We start from the raw sequence: 24,764 nt of genomic DNA on the forward strand, positions 1-24,764 counted from the left end.
GTTAGCGGGAGCGAAATATTTCACGAAGATAGATTTACGTACTGGCTATCACTAGATACGTATTCATGAACGGCATGTCGAAAGAACCGCCTTTCGGACTAGGTATGGCCATTACGAGTTTCTTGTATTACCTTTTGGGTTAACCAATGCTCCAGCCACTTTCCAGCAAATGATGAATGATCTTTTTCGTGAATATTTGGGAAAATTTGTGGTTGTGCTCCTGGATGATATTTTGATATATAGTCATACAGCATTGAATATGACCGAGTTCAGAAGGTCCTGGACTAGCCTATACCGCGAACAGTGAAACAACTTCGTTCTTTTCTCGGTTTTGTTGTTTTTCTTCGGAAATCTGTGCGGAAGTACTCTCAGCTCACACTACCGATGACCGATTTGTTGAAAGGTCGTGGACGTAAGTCGAATCAGCCTATCACTTGGAATAACGATCTGGATATGGCCTTCAGACTTTTGAAAGATAAAGTCAAGGAAGCACCTATCTTAGCATTACCCGATCCTAGTCGGCCTTATGTTTTTGAAATTGATACCAGTGACTATGCTATCGGGGCTGCTCTATTTCAAGATGGTAGACCTGTTGCTTTTGAAAGTAAAAAGCTAGAGGATACTCAATTTCGTTGGCCAACCCTGGAGCTTTATGCTGTGATTCACACTCTCAAGGTTTAGAGATTATTTATATGGTTCCAAGTTTGTGGCTGAAATTAATGCCAATGTTGCAATTGTAGGCTCAATGGTGAAAAGCCCCAAATTTGAACTAGCAATTTGTGCAGTTTCAGGTCAGAACTTTGCAAGTGTCAAAAAGTTAACCTGGAAATCTTTATGGGATTGATTTTTTTTTGAAAATTTTCAAATACCTCGAATTTTCCTGTGTGGAGGTACACTTGGCAAGAGTGGTGCAGATCTGCAGGTACACTTTATAGTCGTATGGCGGGCAAGGTGCAGGTACAAGGCGGCGACGGTAGGGTGTCGTACGGCGGGCAGGCGACGAGCGGTGTTGGGCAGATGACGGGCAGTGCTAGGCAGATGACAGGCGGCACAGATCTGAGGGCGGCGATGGGCAGCTGCGCTATAGTTGATGGCGGCGCACGCAGTGGCGACGGGTGTACGCGGCGCTGCAAACTGGGCAGCGTAGAGGGCGACGGGCGGCGCTCAATGCAGAGGATGCAAAGGCGTACAACGCAGATCTGAGCGGCGGCGGCGGCGGCAAGGCGGCTGAGGGCAAAACCCTAACCCTAACCTAATGCAGCAAAACCCTAAAGCCCTGATGTGTGCAATAGGCTCAAGCTCTGAAGGGCAGCAGGGGGGCAAACCCTAACCAAGCTCTGATACCAATGTTGGGTAGGAGGGAAGCTAGCCTGCACACACACACACACACACACACACAACCTCAAGCACAGAGAAACGTGAGTGCTGGAAAAGATGTACTCAATAATGATATGAAATGAAAGTACAAGTGAGTACTAAAAGGCCTAGGGCAAAGTGCCCAACACACATAAGTGTGTTCACACGGGGAAAAAACCTGTGTCCAGTCACAGGGAAAAAGTGTCTGTGAGTAAGCTAGGTTCACACTTGAACTAGCCGGGAGTGGACATGACCAACAGTGTCAGCAGCATGTAGCCATGGACATTTGGGAACTGCCTTGGGAAGGCCATGTATCACCTTGAGGCAAATGCACTGGTCATACAGGTGTGTAGGAGCAGGATTCAAAAATGTAAAGTAGCCATTTAGACCAGGTTTCATCATGTAGTCAAGTTTTTTCTTAAGTTTGGGAAATATAGTCGCTAAGTAAGTATTCAAGGTAATCCTGTGCAGTGCGAAGTCTTCACCTGTACCAAATTTGAATGATAAAGGAAACTGCATAGTTTTTTGTAAGCTGATTCGCTGGCTGGTCTTGTGTTACAGGGAGGGGCAACACATGTGGATATTGCCTGCAGTCCTCATCTTGTGAAGCTGGCCATGGAGTTGGCAAGCTTGCCTGTCAGAAACTTCTTCTCATATACTACTTATATCTATTTCAAATTATTGTGATAATCGTTGTAAAAAATAATTGCCAGTTGGCTGCATCATGGTACAACAAAATCACACTCACTTTTGCTATGGTGATCTCCTGTTTCTATTGGCAGGTATGTGTTTCATCTGTTGAGCCAGAAGCTTTTCTTCCGGCCGTAGATGCTGGAGCTCATATGGTAGTCTTCCATTCACACATGCACACGCATGCGTAAACACGCACGCGCACACGCATGCGCACATCAAACAATCTCTTTATTCATATATAATTTTAGAAGTTAGTTCTAAATATTTCATTACATTAACAAACCGAAGGCAGGTCTACTGAGAACCTCCTATGTCTTGCATCATCACAAGTGTCATGTGTGTGAATCTTTGTCCTCACAGGTGGAGATAGGAAACTATGATTCTTTTTATCAAAAGAACAAGCGCATCTTCTCTGCAGAAGAGGTTAGTGCCATGGGTGATTTCCTTCATGAGAAATGTGTTTGGCTCCTTTTCTTTGAAAATGAACCTACACTGTTTGAGTTGGTACTTCTTTAGGGCCCAAATGCCTTCTGCACTTCCAGTATTCAGTATTTGGAGTTTTCTTAATGCCTTATTTTGGAATTATCTTACAGGTGTTGGACCTTGCACGGCAAACAAGAAAACTGCTTCCAGTAACAGTTTTGTCTGTGACTGTCCCACATACCCTCACTCTCGTTGAGCAGGTCACTTATCTTCTTCAGTTTTGAATATCTGCTGCTGCTAGGAATGCCTATGATTCAGTCACCCCTCTCATCTTATTGTTGGTTTCTCTGGTGCTAGTGACAGCATCTGATCTTGTCTGAAATCTCTAGGCCTGCTTTTAAAAAAACGGAGGAGAACATGTAGAGCTTGATTGATGCTTTGAATCATCTCACAAGCTCTCAAGGGTGGTTTCTAGAGTTTACTTCCTGCATGAGCCACCCCATCACATAGTTGCATTCTGTACTCAAATGGATTGCTACAACCCGTATAGTAGGTTTTGTATGGATACGAAAAAATCTCAAAGGTTTTTTCTCCCAAGTTGGGGTAAAAATGTTTTGTTTCCCCTTTTGTTCTAGCTTTTAATTTTTTCTCATTTTTCCCAAATTATATCAATTCGTCCAATTTCTCCCAATTCTGACAATCTCTCAAGTTTTCTCTCAATTTTTTCCAATTACTCCAATTTCTCCCAATGTTCTAGAGCCGTGAGTACCCCCGATTCTCTCAATTCCTCTAATTTCCTTGGATTTCCCCCAAAATTTCCTAAGTTTTGGAATTTCTCCAAGTCTCTTAATTTGCCCTAACTTTGCCCAATTCTCAAATTCTCCAAAATCTCCCAATCACCCCGATTTCTCCAAGGCCTTGCAGTTCCCCCCAACTCTCTCCAATTCCCTGTTTCCCTTAAGTCTCCCAATTTCTCCCAATTCTCTAAAATTTTCCCCTTTTTATGTTCTATATTTTTTATTATATCTTTAAAAAGAAAAAAAAGTAAACATTCTTAAATTACTTATTGTGATGCGGACTCGCTCCGTACATGTACCGCAAAATAGCGACCATACCTAAAGCACTCAACCACCTTGCCTTTTCATTTCTTAGCCTTTGTCCCATCTCGCTTATGTTTGTTAGGTCCCCTTTACTACGAGGAGTAGCCATGTTCGAGCACTTGAGTGCCCAATGTCCCCACTTGGACACCAAATGGGGTCATGTGTGATCAAGATGGCTGTGATGATCCGAAGTGGTTCTTGGAGCCTAATGCCAAGGAAATTGTTCAGTACGTTCCAAGTTTTTATGGGTTACTATGTGGATATACATGTATCAAAGGATTAGTTGAGCTCTCAACTTCTTCCTATATCTTAGCTACATAAATTGGATTGCCAATTCATGATGGTTGGAAGTAGGTAGTGACCCAGGTTTTCGTGCTTGTAGGTTAAACTTGCAGAGATGCTTGAAAAAGAAGGTGTTGATATCATCCAAACGGAAGGTGGAACGAGCTCAAACCCCTTAAATCCAGGAGTACATGGCTTGATTGAGAAGGTAATGCATAGGATGATTTGAAGTCATTTTCTTTAGAGCAGACTGTCTCCTCCCTGCCACAAGCGGATTCAACACAACTTTCTTTGTGTGGCAGGCGGCCCCAACTCTTGCTGCAGCATATTCTATCTCTAAAGCAGTCAAAATTCCAGTGATGTGTGCTTCAGGATTAAGTGATGTGACAGCCCCTTTGGCATTGGCTGCGGGGGCTGCTGGTGTGGTATGCCTCTAAACTAGCATCTTCGTAAACCGAAAGTCATGTATCATTTCTCAGTGTCTCGTAATGTACAACTTTCTATTTTCAATCGTGTTAAGACACAGTTGATTTGACTTTAATGATGTGACTAGGTTAATTCTAACGTTGGGATTATAATATCAGTTGATCATCAGTTAATTGCATGCTAATGACCTTGTGTAAAGTGACTTTAGGTCCCCCCACTCAATAAACTTTACGGCTGGGTGCTGAGTTAGCTGATCCCCTCCTTGAGTGGTCTTGGAATTAATTCACATTGCGTGATTAGGGGTTTACAGGGGCTAAAGCTGCATGGAATCGATCCTCTTAATGCACAGATAGATTTCCTTATGTCTTTTCTGTATGTTAAAAGGGACTCCATAAGAAGACCCATCCTGTGGTGCTTAGGCTAATGCCAAGTTGTGAGTAGACCATTGTGCATTATTGCATGACGATGTTGAAAGAGAGGCTTTTGGTGAGCCTATTGAGACTACTTCAATGACAAACTTTTTAACCAAGGAACTGGGTGGTGAGTTAGCCGATCCCCTCCTTGAGTGGTCTCGGAATTAATCAACATTGCGTGATTAGTGGTTTACAGGCTAAAGCTGCTTGGGATCGATCCTCTTAATGCACAGTAGTATTCCTTACGTCTTTTCTGTATGTTTAAAATGGACAATATAAGAAGACCCATCCTGTGGTGCTTAGGCTAATGCCAAGCTGTGAGTAGACCATAGTGCATTATTGCATGATGATGTTGAAAGAGAGACTTTTGGTGAGCCTATTGAGACTAGTTTTTTAACCAAGGAACTAGTTGATTGAACTATAGTTTCTCAAAGTCAAATCCTCTATCCAATGCCTTGTGGCCTCCTTCGTGCATTGTTGACGTGTAAGAAACACATCAATCTGGGCCTGATGAACTGGTGGTGGTCGTGGTTCAGGGGGCCGAAGTCATCTTGCAGCTCGGAGCAATGTCTCGAGGTAGAATGACCCCTATGCTCTTGGATACTGTCCTGGTCTGATGAAGTGCCAGATCCACTGGTGGAGCAGGTACAGCATGCTGGGGTTGGAAGAAGTTGGTGATCCTGAGCTGGGCTGAACTAGCCCGTGAGGTCTGTGCTCTGAGGAGGCTCTCTCTATGTCATCATAGCTCCAGCAAGAACAAGCCCAGGCATCTTTGGTCTGGATAATCCATGATACAGCCAATAGGACTGAATCCCTCTCTGAAAAGGCAACGTTAGCTCCCTCTGATCTCATAGTAGACTGAGCATCGGGATACATATTGCTTCTCGGACTCCACCTCTCTGCTGCATAATCTGCAAATCCTGTCCTCCCTGGGTATCCTCACTGCTCTGCCAGCCTCAATCTCTAAGGTATGGGATGAAACTCAGAGCTGGCCAATGGCAATCCTCATGGCATGAGACATAAAGATATCCATGTAGCCTGGTCTCTCTATGAGCCCATCCTCAGTGAGCCTAAGGAAATGATCCCGATAATACATCATCTTGACTGGTAAGGGCCATGCTGGGGTGATCCAAGTGTCCCTAATGTGTGCCTGAAGCAAATCATATCAGAGCACTCGGTTACAGCCCACATGGGAAAGCTTGAGGTATGGTGAGTCTGGGTCATACTGGTAAGAGGGGAGCTGGTCAATCTGAAGCCCATGTGCTGCAGACCATGCGATACAGAGCCATACCAAGATGAGTGTGTGCCTCTTGCAGCAATCACCTGTGAAGACTCCAGGGCTAGGCAAGGGAGTCATGTGGGGTCCATCTCTCTCTCTTTGTATATAGGTAACTGTTTGGAAGAGTGCCTCTATAACCATGGGGGATGCAACAAACTCTGCTTGAATGATATGATGTGGGACAGATGGTTTTCTGCGAATCATCGGTGAAGAGGATCAGAGGCTACTCAATCCGCTGCCAGTCTGCCGAGGATAATTCCGGTGCCCAAGAGGGGGCTGCATACATCACTGCATATCCTCTGGTCAGTCTATCCTTGGGAGGCCTATCGCATGGCAAAATGCGCAACACCCCCACACCCCCCCCCCCCCCCCCCCCCCCCCCCCCCCCCCCCCCCCGCGGTACTGGTGAAGGTAACCCCAAGGTAGACATAAGAACTAGTCACCTCCACTCTACTGCCTTTGTATGTGATCACCGTAACCTTCATCACTTTGCGGGAAGTGTGAAAGACCATCACCTTGGATTTTCCAAGGTTAATTGAGAGCCCATGCATCCATATGGCTCTGTCTGGCCTGAGAATCTGAGATAAGCACCACGTCATCAGTGCAGAGGAGTATAGCAATGAGAGTGCCTGCCAAAGATACACCTCTCCCGCCTGCCTGGTCAATGAAGGTTGAGATCCAAAGAGTGTGGGGGATAGGGGGCATCCCAGTTTCACCCCAATGGTGCTAGTGATCTCCTCTGAAAGGCGTCCCTAGGCATCTAACTCGCCCCACTACCAGCTCATATAATGAAATGATCCCCCAGATCATATTCGATGGAACCCCCCAATAACTGCAACCTCTAGACCAAGCGGTCAAGTGGCACTGTGTCAAAGGCTTTGTGGAAATCCACAAAGTAGCCATTAAGGCATCTGCCATCCTCATTAGCCTGCTCAATGAGGCTCTTGAGAGTGAAGACATAATCTAATGTAGAGAAGTTCCAGCGGAAGCTGGCCTGGCCTGGTGCTTGGAAGCCCTCTCTCTCTCTGCCAAGGCACTGAGCTCTGCCTCAAGAACCGATCCATAAAGCTTGGCCATGATATGGCCGATCATAATGGTCATGTAGTTGCTGGGATCCATGGTATCCCCAGCCTTGTGGATAGGGGCAAGTGGAAAGCCCTCCAAGAGAGAATTTTGCACGACTCAATGAGTGCTTCTATGCTTCAGCAAGTACAATGCTTTTATAGGCATGTAGCCTTATCTTTTGACCCATAAAAATCACGCATACACACTAGATAAGTGACATATGGCACTCTTATCCTTTCCACAGGGTTCACACACATACATACTCATAGGGTTCACACACAAGGCTCCGAATCCCAAGAGGAGAGGGAAACACCCGTGCTATGATACCAATGTAATTCACCTGGTCAAGTGTGAGCACTACTTGGGCACCGTCTCGTAAATAATTAACACTAAACACTTATAAAATGGAAACACACAAGACAAAGACAATGCTGAAATGAACAATTGTACAATGGTGATCTAGAAATCTAGGGGGCTAACTACCTTTTGTGAGAAACAGAAGGTAAGCAAGTGGGAGGCATTGAAAGGTAAGTCGATGATGGGCACAACAAATGGCTTGTAGAGGAGATAACGACCAGAGAGTGGATGATGAGCACAACAAGTTCTCCGCACCAATGGCTAACTCGACTGAAGGAAAGTCTTCGAACCAGGCTTCAAAGAATTCAAGTTCGACACCAGTGTTGGGGTAAAGGCGTTATGCCCACCCTTATAGTGCGTACAAGCCCATGTGTTTTATAGTACATAGTACACTTAGTACTTTTAATGTACTAAGTGCACTATGTGTACTAGTGCAAATATACATGTGTGATAGGGGAGTCACACACTCACACTTGATGAGTTGACTTATCCCCACATGTCTCTCTCTTTCTCTCTCTCTTCTTCTCTGTGTATGTCTCCCACATGAAACCCTAACTCTCAGCTTCTTCAACTGGTATCAAAGCCTGCAGGTGAGGATTGGTGTGTTGCTTCTGTTGAAGCTTCAAGGCTCCATTGGAGCTGTTGATCCCTGTCGGCGAGATTTGAAGCTTCTCCTCTTTTTTTGGCCCACATTCTCCATCGCTTCCAGCTACGCAGGCCGTTGAGAACGCTGGTGTCAGCACGTCGACTGTAGAAAACGTGCGTGTGCAGAACTGGTCGCTGGTCAACGAGCTGCAGCGCTGGAAGTCGCTTGGGTGTGCTGCGTGTGCAGAACCGGTCGCTGGTCGCCTGTGCGCAGAGCTATTGAGCCGTAGTCGCCTACGAGCGAGCCGTCGAAGCCTAGGCTGGGCGAGCACAACCCGCCACCACTAGGCAAAGGCGGCGACAACAAACACGGCCTGGCCACAAGGCGTAGCAACGCACACCACCCGCCCAAGCGCAGGGTGTCGCGTCCCCGCCGTTCCACGTGTCCAACGCTCCCAGAGAATCCACGAGGAGAGCTACGCACCAACGCCAACATCGTGAGCATACGCCTGCTTCTCGGGAGATTCACCCGCGAGCTTCTACGGGAGTTTCGAGCCTGGAGAAAAAGCGCAAGAAGTCAACGCAGGCAGGTGTGTGCTGGTTCTCGTGTGCTGGGCGCAGTCTGTGTGCCTAGTGGCCATCGCTACAACCTCTCAGCATCCAGTTGCACACCTCGCAGCCATCCAGTGGCCATAACTCTACGCCAACCTACACGAATACAGCTGCCCTCTCAATACTTGCACAGCAGCAGCATTATCAGTTCACGAATCAGAGCAATACGACTCCTCCCTTTCTGAAACAAAAATCAGAAATTGTCTGAGGTATTTTGCTTCAATTTTTTTTTGGATTTGCAATTGAGGAGGTACAATCATCAATTGAGTAGGTACAAGTCCAAATTGCTCAGATTTGAGCACAATTGGCAACAATTGGGTGACATTGGTCACATTCCGGGTCAATTTGCAAGAAATTGGATCTCAAAATTTGGGGCTTTTGATGTAATTGTGCCATTGGGCATTCATACATGCTGTATGATGTGAGCAATCTCACATTTGGGGAAAAATTGCAGGAAATTGGAGTGCAAATCAAAGGGCTTTTGTGCCAATTGGGTTGATTTGCATGCAGGCACTGGCATTTGATGCTTTGGGCAATGTGTTGATGCCTGTCAAGCACTCAATGTGCCATTAAATCAAGGGGCTTTTATGTATTGGATGTATATGTGGCCAGGAGGAAGCATTGTGAAGACTCTGGATTCCTTCATGTGCGTTAATGTACCATGTATGATCAGAAATTGATCTTAAACCAAGGGGCTTTTCAAGATTTTATGCTTGTTGAGCTTGGCAAAGCAGCAGGGAAGACTTTTATGCCTTGAACCCTCAGAAATCCACTTGCAGTCAAGGGGCTTTTGCTCAATTTCTGTCCGGGACTGTTGTATGCAGTGGTGAGGACTGTCAAGGTCTGATTTTGCCTCATTTGGACAGCCAGGAGAGCATTTATTGCTACTGTACTCGCTGGTACAGATTTGATACAACTTTGTACAAGTTTTGGCATGGCTGTACATTGATTTGAGTGAGGAAAAGGTTCATTTTCAGCTGCTGTACTTGCCGGTACAGGTTTGGTACATCATTGATGAGCACTTAGTACTGCTCTACAGTACTTTGGAAGGGGAACAGAGCACATTTAAGGTGCTGTCCTAAATCTGCAGCAACCAGATTTTGGTGATTTTATCACATACAGTGGGAGTAGAGTTGCATTCGTGCTTCCGCAGTGGGGGATAAACTTTGGAAGAACAACTGTGAGCACTTTTGTGTGCTTTTGGTGCAGTGTTTGCACATCTTGCAGGGAGTCAGGCATTGACAAAGGTTGCATATTGCTATGACAACCACAGGTGAGAGCTCTTCATTGCTTCACATCAAGAAGCTTGAAGGCTCACATAATTATGACATTTGGCAAACCCAGTGCTATAATGTGTTGCTCCAGAAGAAGCAGCACAAGCCCATCAAAGAAAGGGGTGTAATGCCCGCTTCTCTTACTGCTGAAGAATGGGAAGATATGGATGAGCTGGCAAGATCTACTATCATGTTGTCTGTGTCAGACTCTTTACTTTTCAGCATTCGTGAAGACAGCTTGGGAAATGTGGCAAAGATTGCAGGACTTGTATGCCCAACAAAGTGCCTCAAGCAAAGTGTATTGGTTGAAGAAACTCATAGGTCTTCAAATGAAGGAAGGAGCGTCTATGACAGCCCATCTAAATGAGTTTAATGGTGTTGTCAGCCAGGTCATCAATCAAAAGTTGGCAATGGACGATGAGTTCAAAGCCACCTTTCTCTTATGCACTTTGCCAGAGAGTTGCGACACATTCAGGACAGCCACTAGCAATTCAAATGCTATGCTGTCGTATGGAGATGTTGAGGGTGCTCTCCTTCAAGAGGAGATGAACAGGAAGAACAACTCTGTTGGAAAGTCCAATGCAATGAATGCACGTGGGAGATCCCAGCAAAGGGGTAAAAGCCAAGAACGGGGAAGGAGCAAGTCCCGCTCCAAAAAGGACTTGGAATGCCATTATTGTGGCAAGAAGGGACATATCAAAAAGCAATGCTACAAATGGAAGAATGATCAAAAGGAAAAGGGCAAAGGAAAAGACAAAGACAAAGATGAAGCCAAAGATGCAAATCCAAAGGGCAAAAGTGGAGTCAAGATTGAAGAAGTCAATGTGTCACATGCAGGTGACAGTGAGGATGAAGTCCTATTCACGTCTTCACTTGATGCCCATTCACTTCTTGGAGGAGATGGTCATGGTATTTACTCATGGATCATTGATTCAGGTGCCTCCTTTCATGTCACAGGTTGCAGAGACTTGTTTGTCAAGTATACTGTTGGCAATGAAGGAGTAGTTTATTTGGGTGACAACCATGCATGCAAGATTCTTGGCAGAGGTGATGTGAGGCTTGTGTTTTCAGATGGCTCACAGCTTATGCTCCATGATGTCAGGCATGTGCCTGAGATCAAGAAGAACCTGCTTTCTACTGGACAGCTTGATGATGTTGATTATGTTACCACATTTGGTCGTGGAAAGTGGAAGATTAGTAAGGGCTCACTGGTTGTTGCCAGAGGCTCTAAGGTGGACACTCTTTACTTCATGCATGCTGGTGTTTGTCACCATGTTAATGTAAATGCAACCGAGTTGCCGGAAATCTCTATGTGGCATAGCCGGTTGGGACACATGAGTGTCAAAGGAATGGAACAATTGTCTCGTTTTGGTTACTTGCCTTCTCTAAAGTTCTCAAGTTTTCAGTTTTGTGAGCATTGTATATATGGCAGGCAACTCCAGTGCCCCCACAAGAAAGCTCTTGGACAGAAAGATGCTCAGTTAGAGCTTGTGCATACAGATGTATGTGAGATGCCTCAGCTTTCTTTGGGAGGGGCAAAATATTTTGTGTCTTTTATTGATGATGCCACACGCAAGGTGTGGGTTTATCCTCTTCGTTTGAAGAGTGATACATTCTCAGTGTTTGAGAAGTTTGTTGCTCATGTTGAGAATCAAACTGGCAAAACACTGAAGGCTTTGCGTTCCGACAATGGTGGAGAGTATATGTCCATGATACACTCTCTGGAAGCAGAGAGAATGAACAGGACCATTCAGGAGAAGGTCCGTTCTATGTTGTCACATGCTGCGTTACCTCATGGTTTTTGGGCTGAAACTGTTATGACAGCCGTTCATCTTATAAACAGGTCACCTAACACGAGGCTTGGTGGGAAAGTGCCAGAGGAAGTATGGAAAGGGAAGCCTCCGTCCTACAAGCACTTGAGAGTGTTTGGTTGTGTTGCGTACGTGCACATACACAGGGAAATATGCACCAAACTTGATCCTAAGTCTCACAAATGCATATTCCTACTAGGATATGGTGACAGAGGTGAAATGGGGTATAGACTTTGGGATCCAGTGAATAGAAAGATAATACGCAGCAATGATGTCATTTTTGATGAAACATGCATGTATAAGGAGCCTGGCAGAGTCATCTTTGATAATGATGGACATCATGGACAACAACTAAGGGCTGTAAATTAGCCATTACAGCAACAAAACCAGCCCTTAAATGGTGCTGAAAATGGTCCAAATGGACAGCCAGATATGGCAGAAGATATCCCTATGGATATCCCACAGTTAGAAGAGATACCGGGCATGATCTTTCAACCTTATGGCATGGAACAGGAGCCACCAATAAATGATATGCAAGCTGGACAGCAACCTGCAAATGATGGTCATTGGGTACGGAGGTCCACAAGACCCTCCAGACCCCCTGACAGGTTTGTTCCAGGGGTTGACTACTTGATGCTCACTGACTGTGGGGAGTCCTCATGTTATAAGGAGGCTTTACAGAGGGCAGACAAGGCTCTTTGGGAGCGTGCTATGAAGTTAAAGATGGATTCTCTGCACAAAAATGGAACATGGAAGTTGGTGCATTTGCCTACAGGCAAGAACGTTTTGCCATGCAAGTGGGTTTACAGGCTCAAAGTTGCACCTGATGCAAAGCCAAGATACAAAGCCAGGTTAGTGGCTAAGGGCTTCAAGCAAGAATATGGTGTGGACTTTGATGAGATCTTCTCTCCAGTGGTCAAAATGACCACACTTAGAGTTGTATTAGCTTTGGTTGCTCATGATGATCTGGATTTGATTCAGATGGATGTGAAGATTGCTTTTCTTCACGGTGATCTCCATGAGGAGATATATATGCAACAGCCAGTGGGTTATGCAGTGAATGGAAAGGAGAAGCTTGTATGCAAAGCTGAAAAAGAGTCTTTATGGGCTCAAACAGGCACCAAGGGAATGGTATCATAAATTTGATACATTCATGAAATCCCAGGATTTCAGGAGGAGTGACATAGATCACTGCTTATACACCAAGAAAGCTTTGGATGGCAGTCTATTGATCCTCATCTTGTATGTTGATGATATGTTGATTGCCGGGAAATCTCGTAAAGAGATGGATGCCTTGAAGAAGAGGCTGCATCAGACCTTTGATATGAAGGATTTGGGTGATGCAAATCACATTTTGGGTATGCGGATACTTCGGGACATAAATCAGCATGTGTTGTATTTGTCTCAGAAGGAATACATTGGCAAAGTTTTGCACATGTTCAATATGGATGGGGGGAAGAAGACTAGTACTCCTTTGCCTCCATATGTAAAACTCAGTGCTATGGACAGCCCACAGTCAGATAGTGGCAGGGCTGATATGGCCAAGATTCCGTATGCTTCAGCTTGTGGCAGTCTCATGTATGCCATGGTTACTACTAGGCCGGACATTGCATTTGCAGTGGAAGTAGTTTCTAGATACATGGCCAACCCTGGCAAGAAGCATTGGGAAGCAGTGAAAGGTGTCATGAGATACCTGAAGGGCGCACAGGATATGTGCATATGCTTTGGCAAACAGGATGCATTAGTGCATGGTTACACGGATTCGGATTATGCCGGTCATCCAGATAACCGGAAGTCTACTACCGGTTATGTGTTTACATTCACAGGAGGTGCTGTGTCATGGATATCTAGGATGCAGAAGTGCATTGCCTTATCTACTACAGAGGCCGAGTATATTGCAGCCATAGAGGCTTGCAAGGAGGCATTATGGCTATCTCGGTTAGTGGTTGATTTGGGTTATACAGGGGATATTCCATTGTTACATTGTGACAGTCAGAGTGCCATCCAGTTGGCAAAGAACCCTGTCTTTCATGCAAAGACGAAGCATGTGGATGTGAAGTATCACTTCATCAGAGAGGTGATAGAGAACAAGCAGATTCAGCTTGTCAAGATTCAGACGGATGACAACTCGGTTGATCTGTTGACAAAGAGTTTGCTTCCAGAGCGATTTGCTCATTGCAGACACTTGATGGGCATTGGATGAGGCTGGTTTCAGCCTTGATATAGCCTTGTATATTATCATGTACATGCTGTTTTTTCTTTTCCTTCATTTAAGGGCACTTTGCCTTTAAGTGGGAGGTTGTTGGGGTAAAGGCGTTATGCCCACCCTTATAGTGTGTACAAGCCCATGTGTTTTATAGTACATAGTACACTTAGTACTTTTAATGTACTAAGTGCACTATGTGTACTAGTGCAAATATACATGTGTGATAGGGGAGTCACACACTCACACTTGATGAGTTGACTTATCCCCACATGTCTCTCTTTCGATGTATTTCCTAAGGAACTGCCATCCAGCTTACCACCTGAAACGGTAGTAGATCATCGTATTGACCTGATCCGTGGTGCTCATCCTATTAGTATTCCACCTTACAGGATGAGCCAAGCTGAGGAAGATGAGTTGGCTAAACAACTCGAAGATTATCTGAGGATGGGCCAGATCCGTCCAAGTAAATCACCTTAGGAGAAAGAAGGACCACACCTGGAGAATGTGTATAGATTACAAGAGATTGAACAAGTTGACAATTAAGAACCGTTATCCTCTTCCTAGATCGGATGACTTAATTGAGCGGTTAGCAGAAGCGAAATATTTCGCGAAGATAGATTTACGTACTGGCTATCACCAGATACGTATTCATGAAAGGCATGTCGATTCGGACTAGGTATGGCCATTACGAGTTTCTCGTATTACCTTTTGGGTTAACCAATGCTCCAGCCACTTTCTAGCAAATGATGAACGATCTTTTTCGTGAACATTTGGGAAAATTTGTAGTTGTGTTTCTGGATGATATTTTGATATATAGTCGTACTCTTGAGGATCACGTTAGACACCTTACGATTGTCTTATCTATTTTAAGACAGAATCGACTATATGCTAAATTAAGTAAATGTGAGTTTTTCATGACAGACATCATTTACTTGGGACACAAGATCACTAGAGATGAATTGAGCATTGACTATGACCGTGTTGAGAAGGTTCTCGACTGGCCTATACCGCAAACAGTGAAACAACTTCGTTCTTTTCTCGGTTTTATTGTCTTTCTTCGGAAATCTGTGCGGGAGTACTCTTAGCTCACACTATCGATGACCGACTTGTTGAAAGGTCGTGGACGTAAGTCAAATCAGTCTATCACTTGGAATAATGATCCGGATATGGCCTTCAGACTTTTGAAAGATAAAGTCAAGGAAGCACCTATCTTAGCATTACCCGATCCTAGTCGGCCTTATGTTCTTGAAACTGATGCCAGTGACTATGCCATCGAAGCTGCTCTACTTCAAGATGGTAGACCTGTTGCTTTTTTGAAAGTAAAAAGCTAGACGACACTCAATCTTGTTGGCCAACACTTAAGAAGGAGCTTTATGCTGTGATTTACGCTCTGAAGGTTTGGAGACATTATTTATATGGCTCGAAGTTTGTGGTATTGACTGATCATCAGTCAATGAAGTATGTGTGCGATGCGAATGATTTGAGAGGAAGGAAAGCTCGTTGGGCTGAGTTAACGCAAGATTTTGATTTTGAGATTCGTTATCGAAAAGGGTCCATGAATAGTGTTGCAGATGCGCTTAGTCGAATTAGAGAGGTGAATACTTTGTCATTCACCGAGATTTCTACTGACTTATTTTAGTCATTGAGAGGGCTTTGCAGAACTGATAGTTATTTTGGTCCATTTTGGCAGAAGATCCAGGATGGGAGCTCATTGATTGACCAAGACTCGATGACTGAGCAGCCTATCATTCAGGCTGCAGGAGGCCAGTGGATGATTCGGAATGGTTTACTATTCCGTAATGACAAAATTTGTGTACCACAGATCGCGGACATTCGGTCCAAGATTCTTAAGGAGTGTCACGGCGTCTCTTCTGTTGGACACCCTGGGATACACAGGGCATTATCGTTAGTGAAACGCACTTTTTATTGGCCAAAGATGAAAGGGTATGTAGAAGATTATGTTCTCAAGTGTCAAGTTTGTCAAGCAAATAAAGCTGAACGCTTTAGACAGGATGGATAATTGCATCCTTTACAAATCCCAGGTAATAAATGGGAAAGTATTTCCATGGATTTTATTACCGGATTGCCAAGAACACATAAGGCCACGATTCTATTTGGGTTGTGGTAGATCGCTGGACAAAAATGGCTAGATTTTTACCGACCCGGAGGACCATTATAGCTACGCAATTAGCACGGCAATTGATCGAGCAATTGTTTAGACTGTATGGGTTACCGCAGGACATAGTCAGTGATAGGGACTCTTAAGTTTATGAGTGATTTTTGGAAACTTGTTTTTGAGAAGTTGGAAACAACTTTGAATTTGAGTTCCTCAAATCATCCTCAATCTGATGGCCAGACTGAAAGTGTATCAGAATTTGGAGGATATGCTTCGAGCATATGTATCCAAAAGACAGAGTTCATGGGAGGATTATTTTCCTATAACAATACTAAGCATACGAGTACAGCTATTAGTCCTTTCATGCTTATGTATGGGTTTCAACCTAGATCACCTGTTATAGTGAGATTCTCAAGACTTCAACATGATGCAGCACGTAATTTTTTGCAAGATACGCAAGAAATGTTACAAGTTGCGAAGGAATCTATTAGAAGTGCTCAAGACCGAGACATATTTTATTCTAATAGATATCGTTCACCCAGAGTGTTCTCTGAAGGAACAATGGTGTATTTGCGAGTTCCGAAAGATTCTGAGACTTTACGGACAAGTCGATCTCCGAAATTATCTCCTAGATACTGTGGACCATTTTGTATTACACGACGGATTGGTTCAGTCACATATGAATTGGATTTGTCTTCTCATGTCCTGTATTTCATGTCCTTAGACTTAAGGAAGTACTGGATGGAACAAACCAGTTAGTTACTCCTCAAGAAATCATAGATGTCGAGGACATTACATTTGTTCCACACGAATTTGAAAAGATTCTTGGATTTCGTGAAAGAAGATTGCATAATACGCTTATCACGGAATACAAGATCAAGTGGAAGGATCATGTTGAGGAGGACGCTACATGGGAGACATTAAATACTCTTCAGAGGGATTACCCTGGCTTTTTAGTGAGCTGAGGTGTGAGCTCTTAGAGGAAGGGAAGTATGTCATGTGCACAGTGTGTATCTACCGTGTGCTACACGCACACAAGACTAGCTTCGAGGTTTGGGGAAGCTTGGAGCTAGGCAGGCTGATTGGCGAGCTGAGTTAGGGATAGACTAACGGGCGGGCACCCAAGTATGGCCGGGCGGGCGTCCAAGTGTGGACGCCCGATGACCGGCCAAGAGCCTATAAAAGGGTGGCCAAGGTTAGTCATTAGTGATATAGAGTCTTGCGTGATTTGTGAGAGCTCTGTGGTCAGGAGTCTGGATCTAGTGCAAACGTGCACCTGTTGCATGCAGCCGAGGCCGGCAGCAGTCTCGAGGCCCGCAAGGGTAGCTTCGTGGCGGTATGGGACGTCACGAGGTAGAGATTGGTCGGTACGTCCATCTAGTTAGCTCAGCTCGTGGCTCAGTGGGGACAGCCAAGTCTTGTGGGCTTGCTCACGGCTGTCGTGGTTGGGAGCTGAGTCATTCCTGCACCCCCTTCTTGTTTGTTTGTTTGTTGCAGGTTTGAGTCTTGTACCAAGAGTGTTCCACAAGGAGATCCGGTGGGGATTCGACACCGTCCATAGCAGCAAAACACGTCAAAAGGGCACCTCCAAGGGGGTGCTATAGGCCGCAGTCAGTTTGAGGACTTGGGGGTAGACAGGGCAACGTTTTACATATCTCAGTATATGTGACTTCCTTGCCCAATCCAATTGGCTACACTCACCCTTCCATCACGCAAGGATGAAACCTTGGCCTAGTCCTTGACCACTTGTTCACTTTATATGCGGCAGCTACACATGTGTAGAACTTGAAGTTTCGGCAAATGTCGGAGAGCTCTTTGGTTTCTTGGGAGAAAACATGGTCCACCAAGCATAGTGGAACCATATAGGATAGAGAGGGGTGAGGAGATTATCGAGCTGAGGGATTCAAGCAAGAAAGGCATCATATAGAGTGGTAAATCCATCTATAGATGAAGCTCAAGAGAAGGGAAGCTTTTAAGAGGAAGTGGTATCAGTGAGAGAGTTCCCATGTAAGGAGCAGATTTTGGAGGATGAGCCCAAGGAGCAGACACTACGAGGCTTGGAGGTGATCCAAACAGATGGAGGATAACCTATCCTAGAGTCAATTCCAGCTTCTGAGGACAGGGAGCAGCCATCAAGTGACTTTCAGGATTTTCTTTCCAAATCCATTGAGGATGTGATGAGCAATTCTGAGTGGTGTCTACATGCTAGCTGATTATCTAGAGGCAGAGAGCCTTGTTCTAGTTCTCAAGGAGGCGGTAGTTGAGACCTTATCAGAGACAGCAGGTCTAGTAGCCATTCTATTAGAGTTCGGACCAATGTGTGGAACAGAGAGCGAGTTCGCTAGAAGATCTGTACTAGGTTGGAGCTGTGGAGCATCATTTGCACCGCAAGAGATGTCATGAGCACACTCTCGTGAGACTGATGTGGATATATGTTTGTGAGGGCTATTGTGCCAATTCATTGTAATATTGTCCGGGCACCCAATGAGCAGCCCAGTGTGGATAGAGCTATTGGGTTATTGTGTGACCACACTTCATTGGACATTATTATTAGGGTTGAGCGTGCAGAGGGAGAAAAGTGCTTACTCCACACCCACCCTTTTCCTCTTGGGAGGTCACTACCCACAAAGTGGGTGTCTATCCCACACTCCATGGTCACTAGGGTCCCCAAACAAGGTGCCCACCAACGTGGGTCCCGTGCACTTTAATAAATTGTCCGCCCAAATTTTATCGTGTGAATTTGCAAAGGTTATAAACATTACAAAGCATTTTAATAAATTAAAACAAAATGTTTGGGGTGCACTTACCACCTATTTATTCACACCACAAAACATGTCAGAATTCTGGCCATTCACACGGTTTATGGGTAGGTGTCCTACGCCTGTGAATTGGACATCCATATCAAGCAGTCACACGAAAAAAGTGCACGCGAAAACAGTTTCAAACATGCAAACATGTGTGCATGTGTAACATTGTTATGAAGAAATCTCCCTGTCATGGAACATGTAAAGCAGTGATATTTTTGGGACAGTATTGGGATCCCGGACGCTCGGATCCACACTCTAGCCACAAAATGGGCATGAAAACTGGGATTCTGGACACTCGGATCAACACACTGGCCTCAATATGAGTGGCACAAAAGTTGTGGCTCCCATAAAATGGCACAAGACTTGGAGAGAACCATTTGTTTGGCAAAATGGTGACAACATTCAATGGTTAGCTTTGTTTTTGAAACTGTGAGTACTTCCTTGCAGTCATCTTTTTAGGTAGCAAGCCCTCTGCAAGTAGGTTTTCTATGCTGTTAGCAGCCATGCTATGTTGTTGCTGGAAGGCTAGTTGTTATTGATGTCGAAACTCCTCTATTTTTATTTGCACTTGCTCTTTATCTGTGTACTATTGTGTAGTCACAGGTTCCCTCTGTGCTTGCAGGGAGTTGGTTCGGCTATCAACAAGCTGGAGAATCAAATAGCAATGATTGCAGCTGTTCGGAGTATTGCCAATGCTTTAGGCCTGCCCTCACAATCTTCTGTTCGGCCTGTCTCTACGATGGGAGCTTTGTAGCTACCTTGAGGTCCAAAATGGACTAACACAATGTCTTTCTGGTTCTAATTGTTTCACCAGGGTCATCAAGGTATATTTTTGCCTTTCCAATGTATGTTAATGGTTAGTGTGATCCTATGTCTGTTTTTCAAATCAGGCTTATGTCATTGCAGGTGTGATCAAGAGGCAGCAACAGGACAGCTTGGATCTTTGCATCAAGGAGCCTCTGGCAGGCACAATGGAAATTTTCACTTGTTCCAGAAACGTACATAACAAGCCTAACATCAACGTGATAGTTACATTTTCAATGCTTTACATGTCAAGTCGAATGTAAATGTCTTTTTCCTTGGAATTCTTTTTTGGGGTGTCAACACTGTTTATAGCATAGATAAATTTAAAACAAGATCTCAAGGGAGCAACCTGATGAAAGGTTGCCCCCACCCCCACCCCCCCTTATGAGTGGTCTGCTCTAGATGTACTCTTATCTAGCTGGTTGTTTTGAAGGGGCTGAAATCTATGGATGGTGTCCTCTGATGGGCCTAGACCCTAGTTTCTGCGTTATGCCACTGTTGTCTTAGAACCATTGCTCTCTCTCTCTCCCCCCTCAATGCAAAAAAAGCTGTGGACGATGAAAGCTAGTTCCATAATCTTGATGTCTTATCACATTGTACTTTTTTTTCTTCTAACACATTAAGCACATGCTGGGGTGTGTCCTCGGGATACTTCAACTTTTCCCTTCTTGCTCTCAGGATATTTCTGTAGAAGATCTGATGTTCCTTTTAATAATTGAGTACTTCTAGCTGAATTATTATTTACAAAAAAAATGATAGTTCTCCTAGATCATTATTATATTTTTAGTAATTTCGGTACATTTGCTTAACTTCGTCTCTTTCTGAATGTTTGGAGCATGTTTTGTCATCACCTTTTCTTGTTCAGCCCTTATATTTTAGTGATCAACTGTAGTTTTTACTTTTAGCCCTGTTGTGTATTCTATATGATCTCTTCGACATTGCCTCATCAATAGTTTGTTGGTGTGTACTCTATTTCTTGTTTTTGTTTCTGTATGGTCCCATTCTTTTGGTCATGTCTAGGCATTTGTATGTATTGTTAGGGTTCAAAACATATATAGATACATATATTGAGGGTTCCCTACCTGTGTGTGTGTGTGTGTGTGTATCATGGATAGAAGGTACACTCTACTATTATTTTTGTTTCTGTATGGTCACATGCAATCCTACATGCTTCTACAGATGCCTGGTGATCTTGTAACCGAAATTTGGACTGAATAGAGATATTAAAAAATTCTAGGTTACAAGCTCTTAGATCTTGTAACCTAAATTTGGATTGAATAGAGCTATTAAATTATTATTTTTCGATCTCTAATCACAAATAGTGATGTAGGTTATGTTAAATTAGGTTGCTTGTGCTTTCCTTTGGTGTGATTAGATTCGTGTTTTGATTAATTATTTGTATTTAAGGATTAATTTAACTTTTTATACTGTGAATCTCTTTGTTTAACTCATAACCAAGCAAATTAATTTCACTTGGATTGCGGTAAGTGTATAATCTTGATATCCAAGCATTGTATTATGGGCTTTGTTGTTAAGATTTTGATCTTAAAATTGCATTATTCATGGGTTTCTCAGAATTTCATGGGTAATTATCTTAATGTCCACTATTGAAATTTAGAATGAGTTTGTAATGTGTTGATTATTCAAGCCATACAGGAGGAGACATACTTGCGGTTAAGGTAAGAACGATTATAGCATATATTCTCTATCCTTAGTAGATATAGATGCTTTTTTTAGTCCTTTTAGAGTTACAGCTTCTTTAGTGTCATACGTTGCATCCAACTCCATGTATGTATGCGTGGTGTTTTTGTTTCCATTCACACTTTGTGCTTTGATGCTATTCATGGTCTAGTTATGCTTTCAAGAGTTTGAAGGCCCATTCTAGTACACTCTCTTTGTAATAGTATACATGTGGTGTATGCAAGAGAACACTCGGAAGAAGTAGGATCTTTGTTTAGGAAAGTTGTAGCTTTATAACAAGCATTGTCTACACCAGGGATTGCAACTCGTGAAAGCAACTTTTTATATTGTGAATCTCTTTGTTTAACTCATAATCAAGCAAATTAATTTGTCACTTGGATTGTTGTAACTAGTGTATAATCTTAGTATCCAAGCATTGTATTATGTGCTTCGTTGTTAAGATTTTGATCTTAAAATTGCATTATTCATGAGTTTGTCATGAATTTCATGGGTCATTATCTTAATGTCCACTACTGAAATTCGGAATGAGTTTGTAATGTGTTGATTATTCAAGCCATACAGGAGGAGACATACTTGTGGCTTAAGGTAAGAACGATTATAGCATATATTCTCTATCCTTATTGGATATGGATGCATTTTGACTCCTTAGATTTATAGCTTCTTTAGTGTCTTACGTTGCATCCAACTCCATGTATGTATGCGTGGTGTTTTTGCTTCCATTCACACTTTGTGCTTTGATGCTATTCATGGTCTAGCTATGCTTTCAAGAGCTTGCAGACCCATTCTAGTACACTCTCTTTGCAATAGTATACAACGTGTGGTATATGCAAGAGAACACTCCGAAGAAGTAAGATCGTCGTTTAGGAAAGTTGTAGCTTCATAACAAGCATTGTCTACACCAAGGATTGCAACGCGTGAAAGCACATTAAACGTGGGAGTGGGTGGTCAAGTCCTCAAGCTCTATGAATCCAATCCTTGTACTTCCATAATCTAATTGCTTATGAGGGAGAAGCTAACAAGCTTCCTTTCTCACTCCATCTCTCTCTTAATCATACTCCACATCTACCTAATCACAAGCAAAAATAAGCAAGCAACTCAACAAGACTCCATAGTTAATGACCAACATACACGGAAGCATGTAAGAATTAGGAAAGGATCAAGATATGCGAGAAGGAAGGAGCTTGAGATCAATTGATGATTGTATTATGAAAAGTGTCTTCAAACCTTTCTGCACTTAATAAAGTGCTCAAAGCATGTACAAGCCTTTTCTGGCCGGTTTTCATTACGACAATGGATCTTTTGGCCATATACAATTTGAAATATGTAAGCTAGGACATGGAGTGTACAAAAAGGAGTAACAACCTCCCTTGCCTAGGCTAGCTTCGGTCCTAGAAGCCTCATTGCACAACAAGCGATGAGGGCGATAAGTTATGTATGGCATAATGTCGAAGAAGCAAATTAATAGAAAAAGGTTGAAAAATCTTCAATATGTTAAACTGAAAATTATGTCATTAAGCATTCTTCAAACATCCTTTGGTGATGAGACAGGAGGTATCGAACTCACTTATAGTAGCTGTAAATTTGTCTCAGAGTTGGGTCGATGGCAAAGGCGAAGACTAATTTACACACTTCGTTTTTGTGATATAAGTGTCGCTCCAAGGTGCTCTTTACTTCATTGAAATCTTTCAGACAAATTGACAATGTGGGGAATATTTTGCAGGGGACTTGGATGTGTATAGATTCTTAGAATCTTTGTATTCACCCATGAACATGCTCATGCCTTCCAGCATTTAGTGCTTGGTGAATGCTTCATCTAGCGGAGGAGAGGGTAGCTTTGAAAAGTTGATAAAAAAGAATTGGTCGCTTGTCACTCAAAGTATGTCCTCCATGAATAAATTCCTTTTGATCAGCATGTATTGTGGATCTATTCATTGCTTGGTCGGTGGCTTCTTGCAATATATGTGTTCATATAATATCAGTCTCTCACAAACCATATAAGTCACCGAACTAGTTGGTTTTTCAATGTGCTTCTTGTGATAAATCTCTCCTTTTGTAGCTTGTGGTACCTTGCCCTCTCACGTTCTATGTGGTCTACATTCCATCGTCTCCATCTAGATTCCAAACACTTCCCTTCAGCAGGTAGCTCCATCTTTTAGATGGCTGGCATGGTTAGAGACTGCACTCTATGTCAAACTGTGGTATAGATGAAACTGTTATACCTTTCAATTTTTGTTTTGTGGAGGTGACAGACTTTTGGATTTATCAGTAATTCACTCTACTCATCCGAGATTTCCTCTCCCACACTTTCTTCATGTTCCGATATTAGTGTTGTGTACAAGGGATTAAGGGCCCTGGCCATGGTTCCTCCACGAGAACAGCTGTTGGGGGATCTTCAATGTGGTTTTGCTGAGGTAGTGTCAAGCTTATGCTACTTCCTTCGCTTGCTGATAAAAGAAGGTAGATATTCAAACTCAATGTGTTGAGGCTATACAAGCAGTTCCCCTTTCCTTGGTTACTTGATGTATGCTCCAGTCTTGTGCAATTCCTATGCAGAGCTTTCCATCCGATGGCCTTCTTTGGGTTGATTCTGCTTATCTGGCTGGCTCCGAGAGTCTTTCTTTATCCGTGGCTCTTGGCTTGGATCACCCGATGGTTGATCTTCCTTGTCCTTGTCCTTTGTAGGCTCTTTTTCCCCTTGCTCATTTTGCATTCCATTGCCTTTTTCATCGAAACCTTCTACCTCTTCAAAGCTATCTAACTTTTCTAATCCATTGCACTTTCCCAAATGTTGCAATTCCTCAAGGAGATCTTCGACTTCTCCTTCCTCTTCTTGTAGAATTGTTTAAGGATACGCCACATGTTCTGTTCCAAAGAAAATGCAAAGCTACCTTTGGACACGGAGATATAACAATAAAACGTTTGTAGGTGCATATGCTGGGCATGCCATATCCAATAGCTTTTTGTAAGTTTTTATGGCTCACTTCTTTCCCATGCCCTCCTCGAAGATCTACTTGCATAATCAAGCAAATTGTAATAGTAGGGAGAGTGGCTCATCTAGCGTCATCCCTTGGCAAATGAAGGCAAGGCTCAAGCTATATCTAATTAGTTTCATGTTGTGGTAGCAGAGAAGGCCCGAGAGCATTAAAGCTACATTTTTTAAGGTGGCCTTCCTTTCCTCATAGCTGTCTACGGCAACAATGCAAGACATGGAAGGCTCTTTGGCTTGTTTCTAAGCGTCTTTGAGCATTTCCTCCTCCACAATGCCCTTATTTGGTCATCCTTGACCTACAACTACATCAACATATTATTAGTGCCTTGCTCCAGGGTCTTTGCATTTTATCTGCTTGCATCTCATCCACCCTAGAGCATCTTTTTGCAAGATCAGTACTACAATTATTAATAATCTGATTCTTCTACAAGATAGTTTTATTAGATCAGTACTACAATTATTAAT

At 43.4% G+C, this 24,764-nt stretch overlaps 1 protein-coding gene across 1 annotated transcript in view; it reads left to right on the forward strand.

The window, feature by feature from the left end:
- Nucleotides 1-20,267, forward strand: part of LOC147615859 (uncharacterized protein ycf23-like) — a 66,400-nt gene extending 46,133 nt beyond the window's left edge. Inside the window, exons 3-10 of the mRNA XM_086778469.1 lie at nt 1,918-1,992; nt 2,139-2,201; nt 2,410-2,472; nt 2,643-2,732; nt 3,955-4,062; nt 4,157-4,279; nt 19,428-19,629; nt 19,712-20,267. Coding sequence (XP_086634595.1) covers nt 1,918-1,992; nt 2,139-2,201; nt 2,410-2,472; nt 2,643-2,732; nt 3,955-4,062; nt 4,157-4,279; nt 19,428-19,559 — 654 coding nt within the window. The 3' untranslated portion in view covers nt 19,560-19,629; nt 19,712-20,267. The remainder of the gene's footprint in view (nt 1-1,917; nt 1,993-2,138; nt 2,202-2,409; nt 2,473-2,642; nt 2,733-3,954; nt 4,063-4,156; nt 4,280-19,427; nt 19,630-19,711) is intronic.
- The last annotated feature ends 4,497 nt before the right edge of the window (nt 20,268-24,764 follow it).

The sequence above is a fragment of the Cibotium barometz genome, chromosome 39, assembly GCF_041138505.1.
Source record: "Cibotium barometz isolate CiBa-2024 chromosome 39, ASM4113850v1, whole genome shotgun sequence".
Lineage (NCBI taxonomy): Eukaryota > Viridiplantae > Streptophyta > Polypodiopsida > Cyatheales > Cibotiaceae > Cibotium > Cibotium barometz.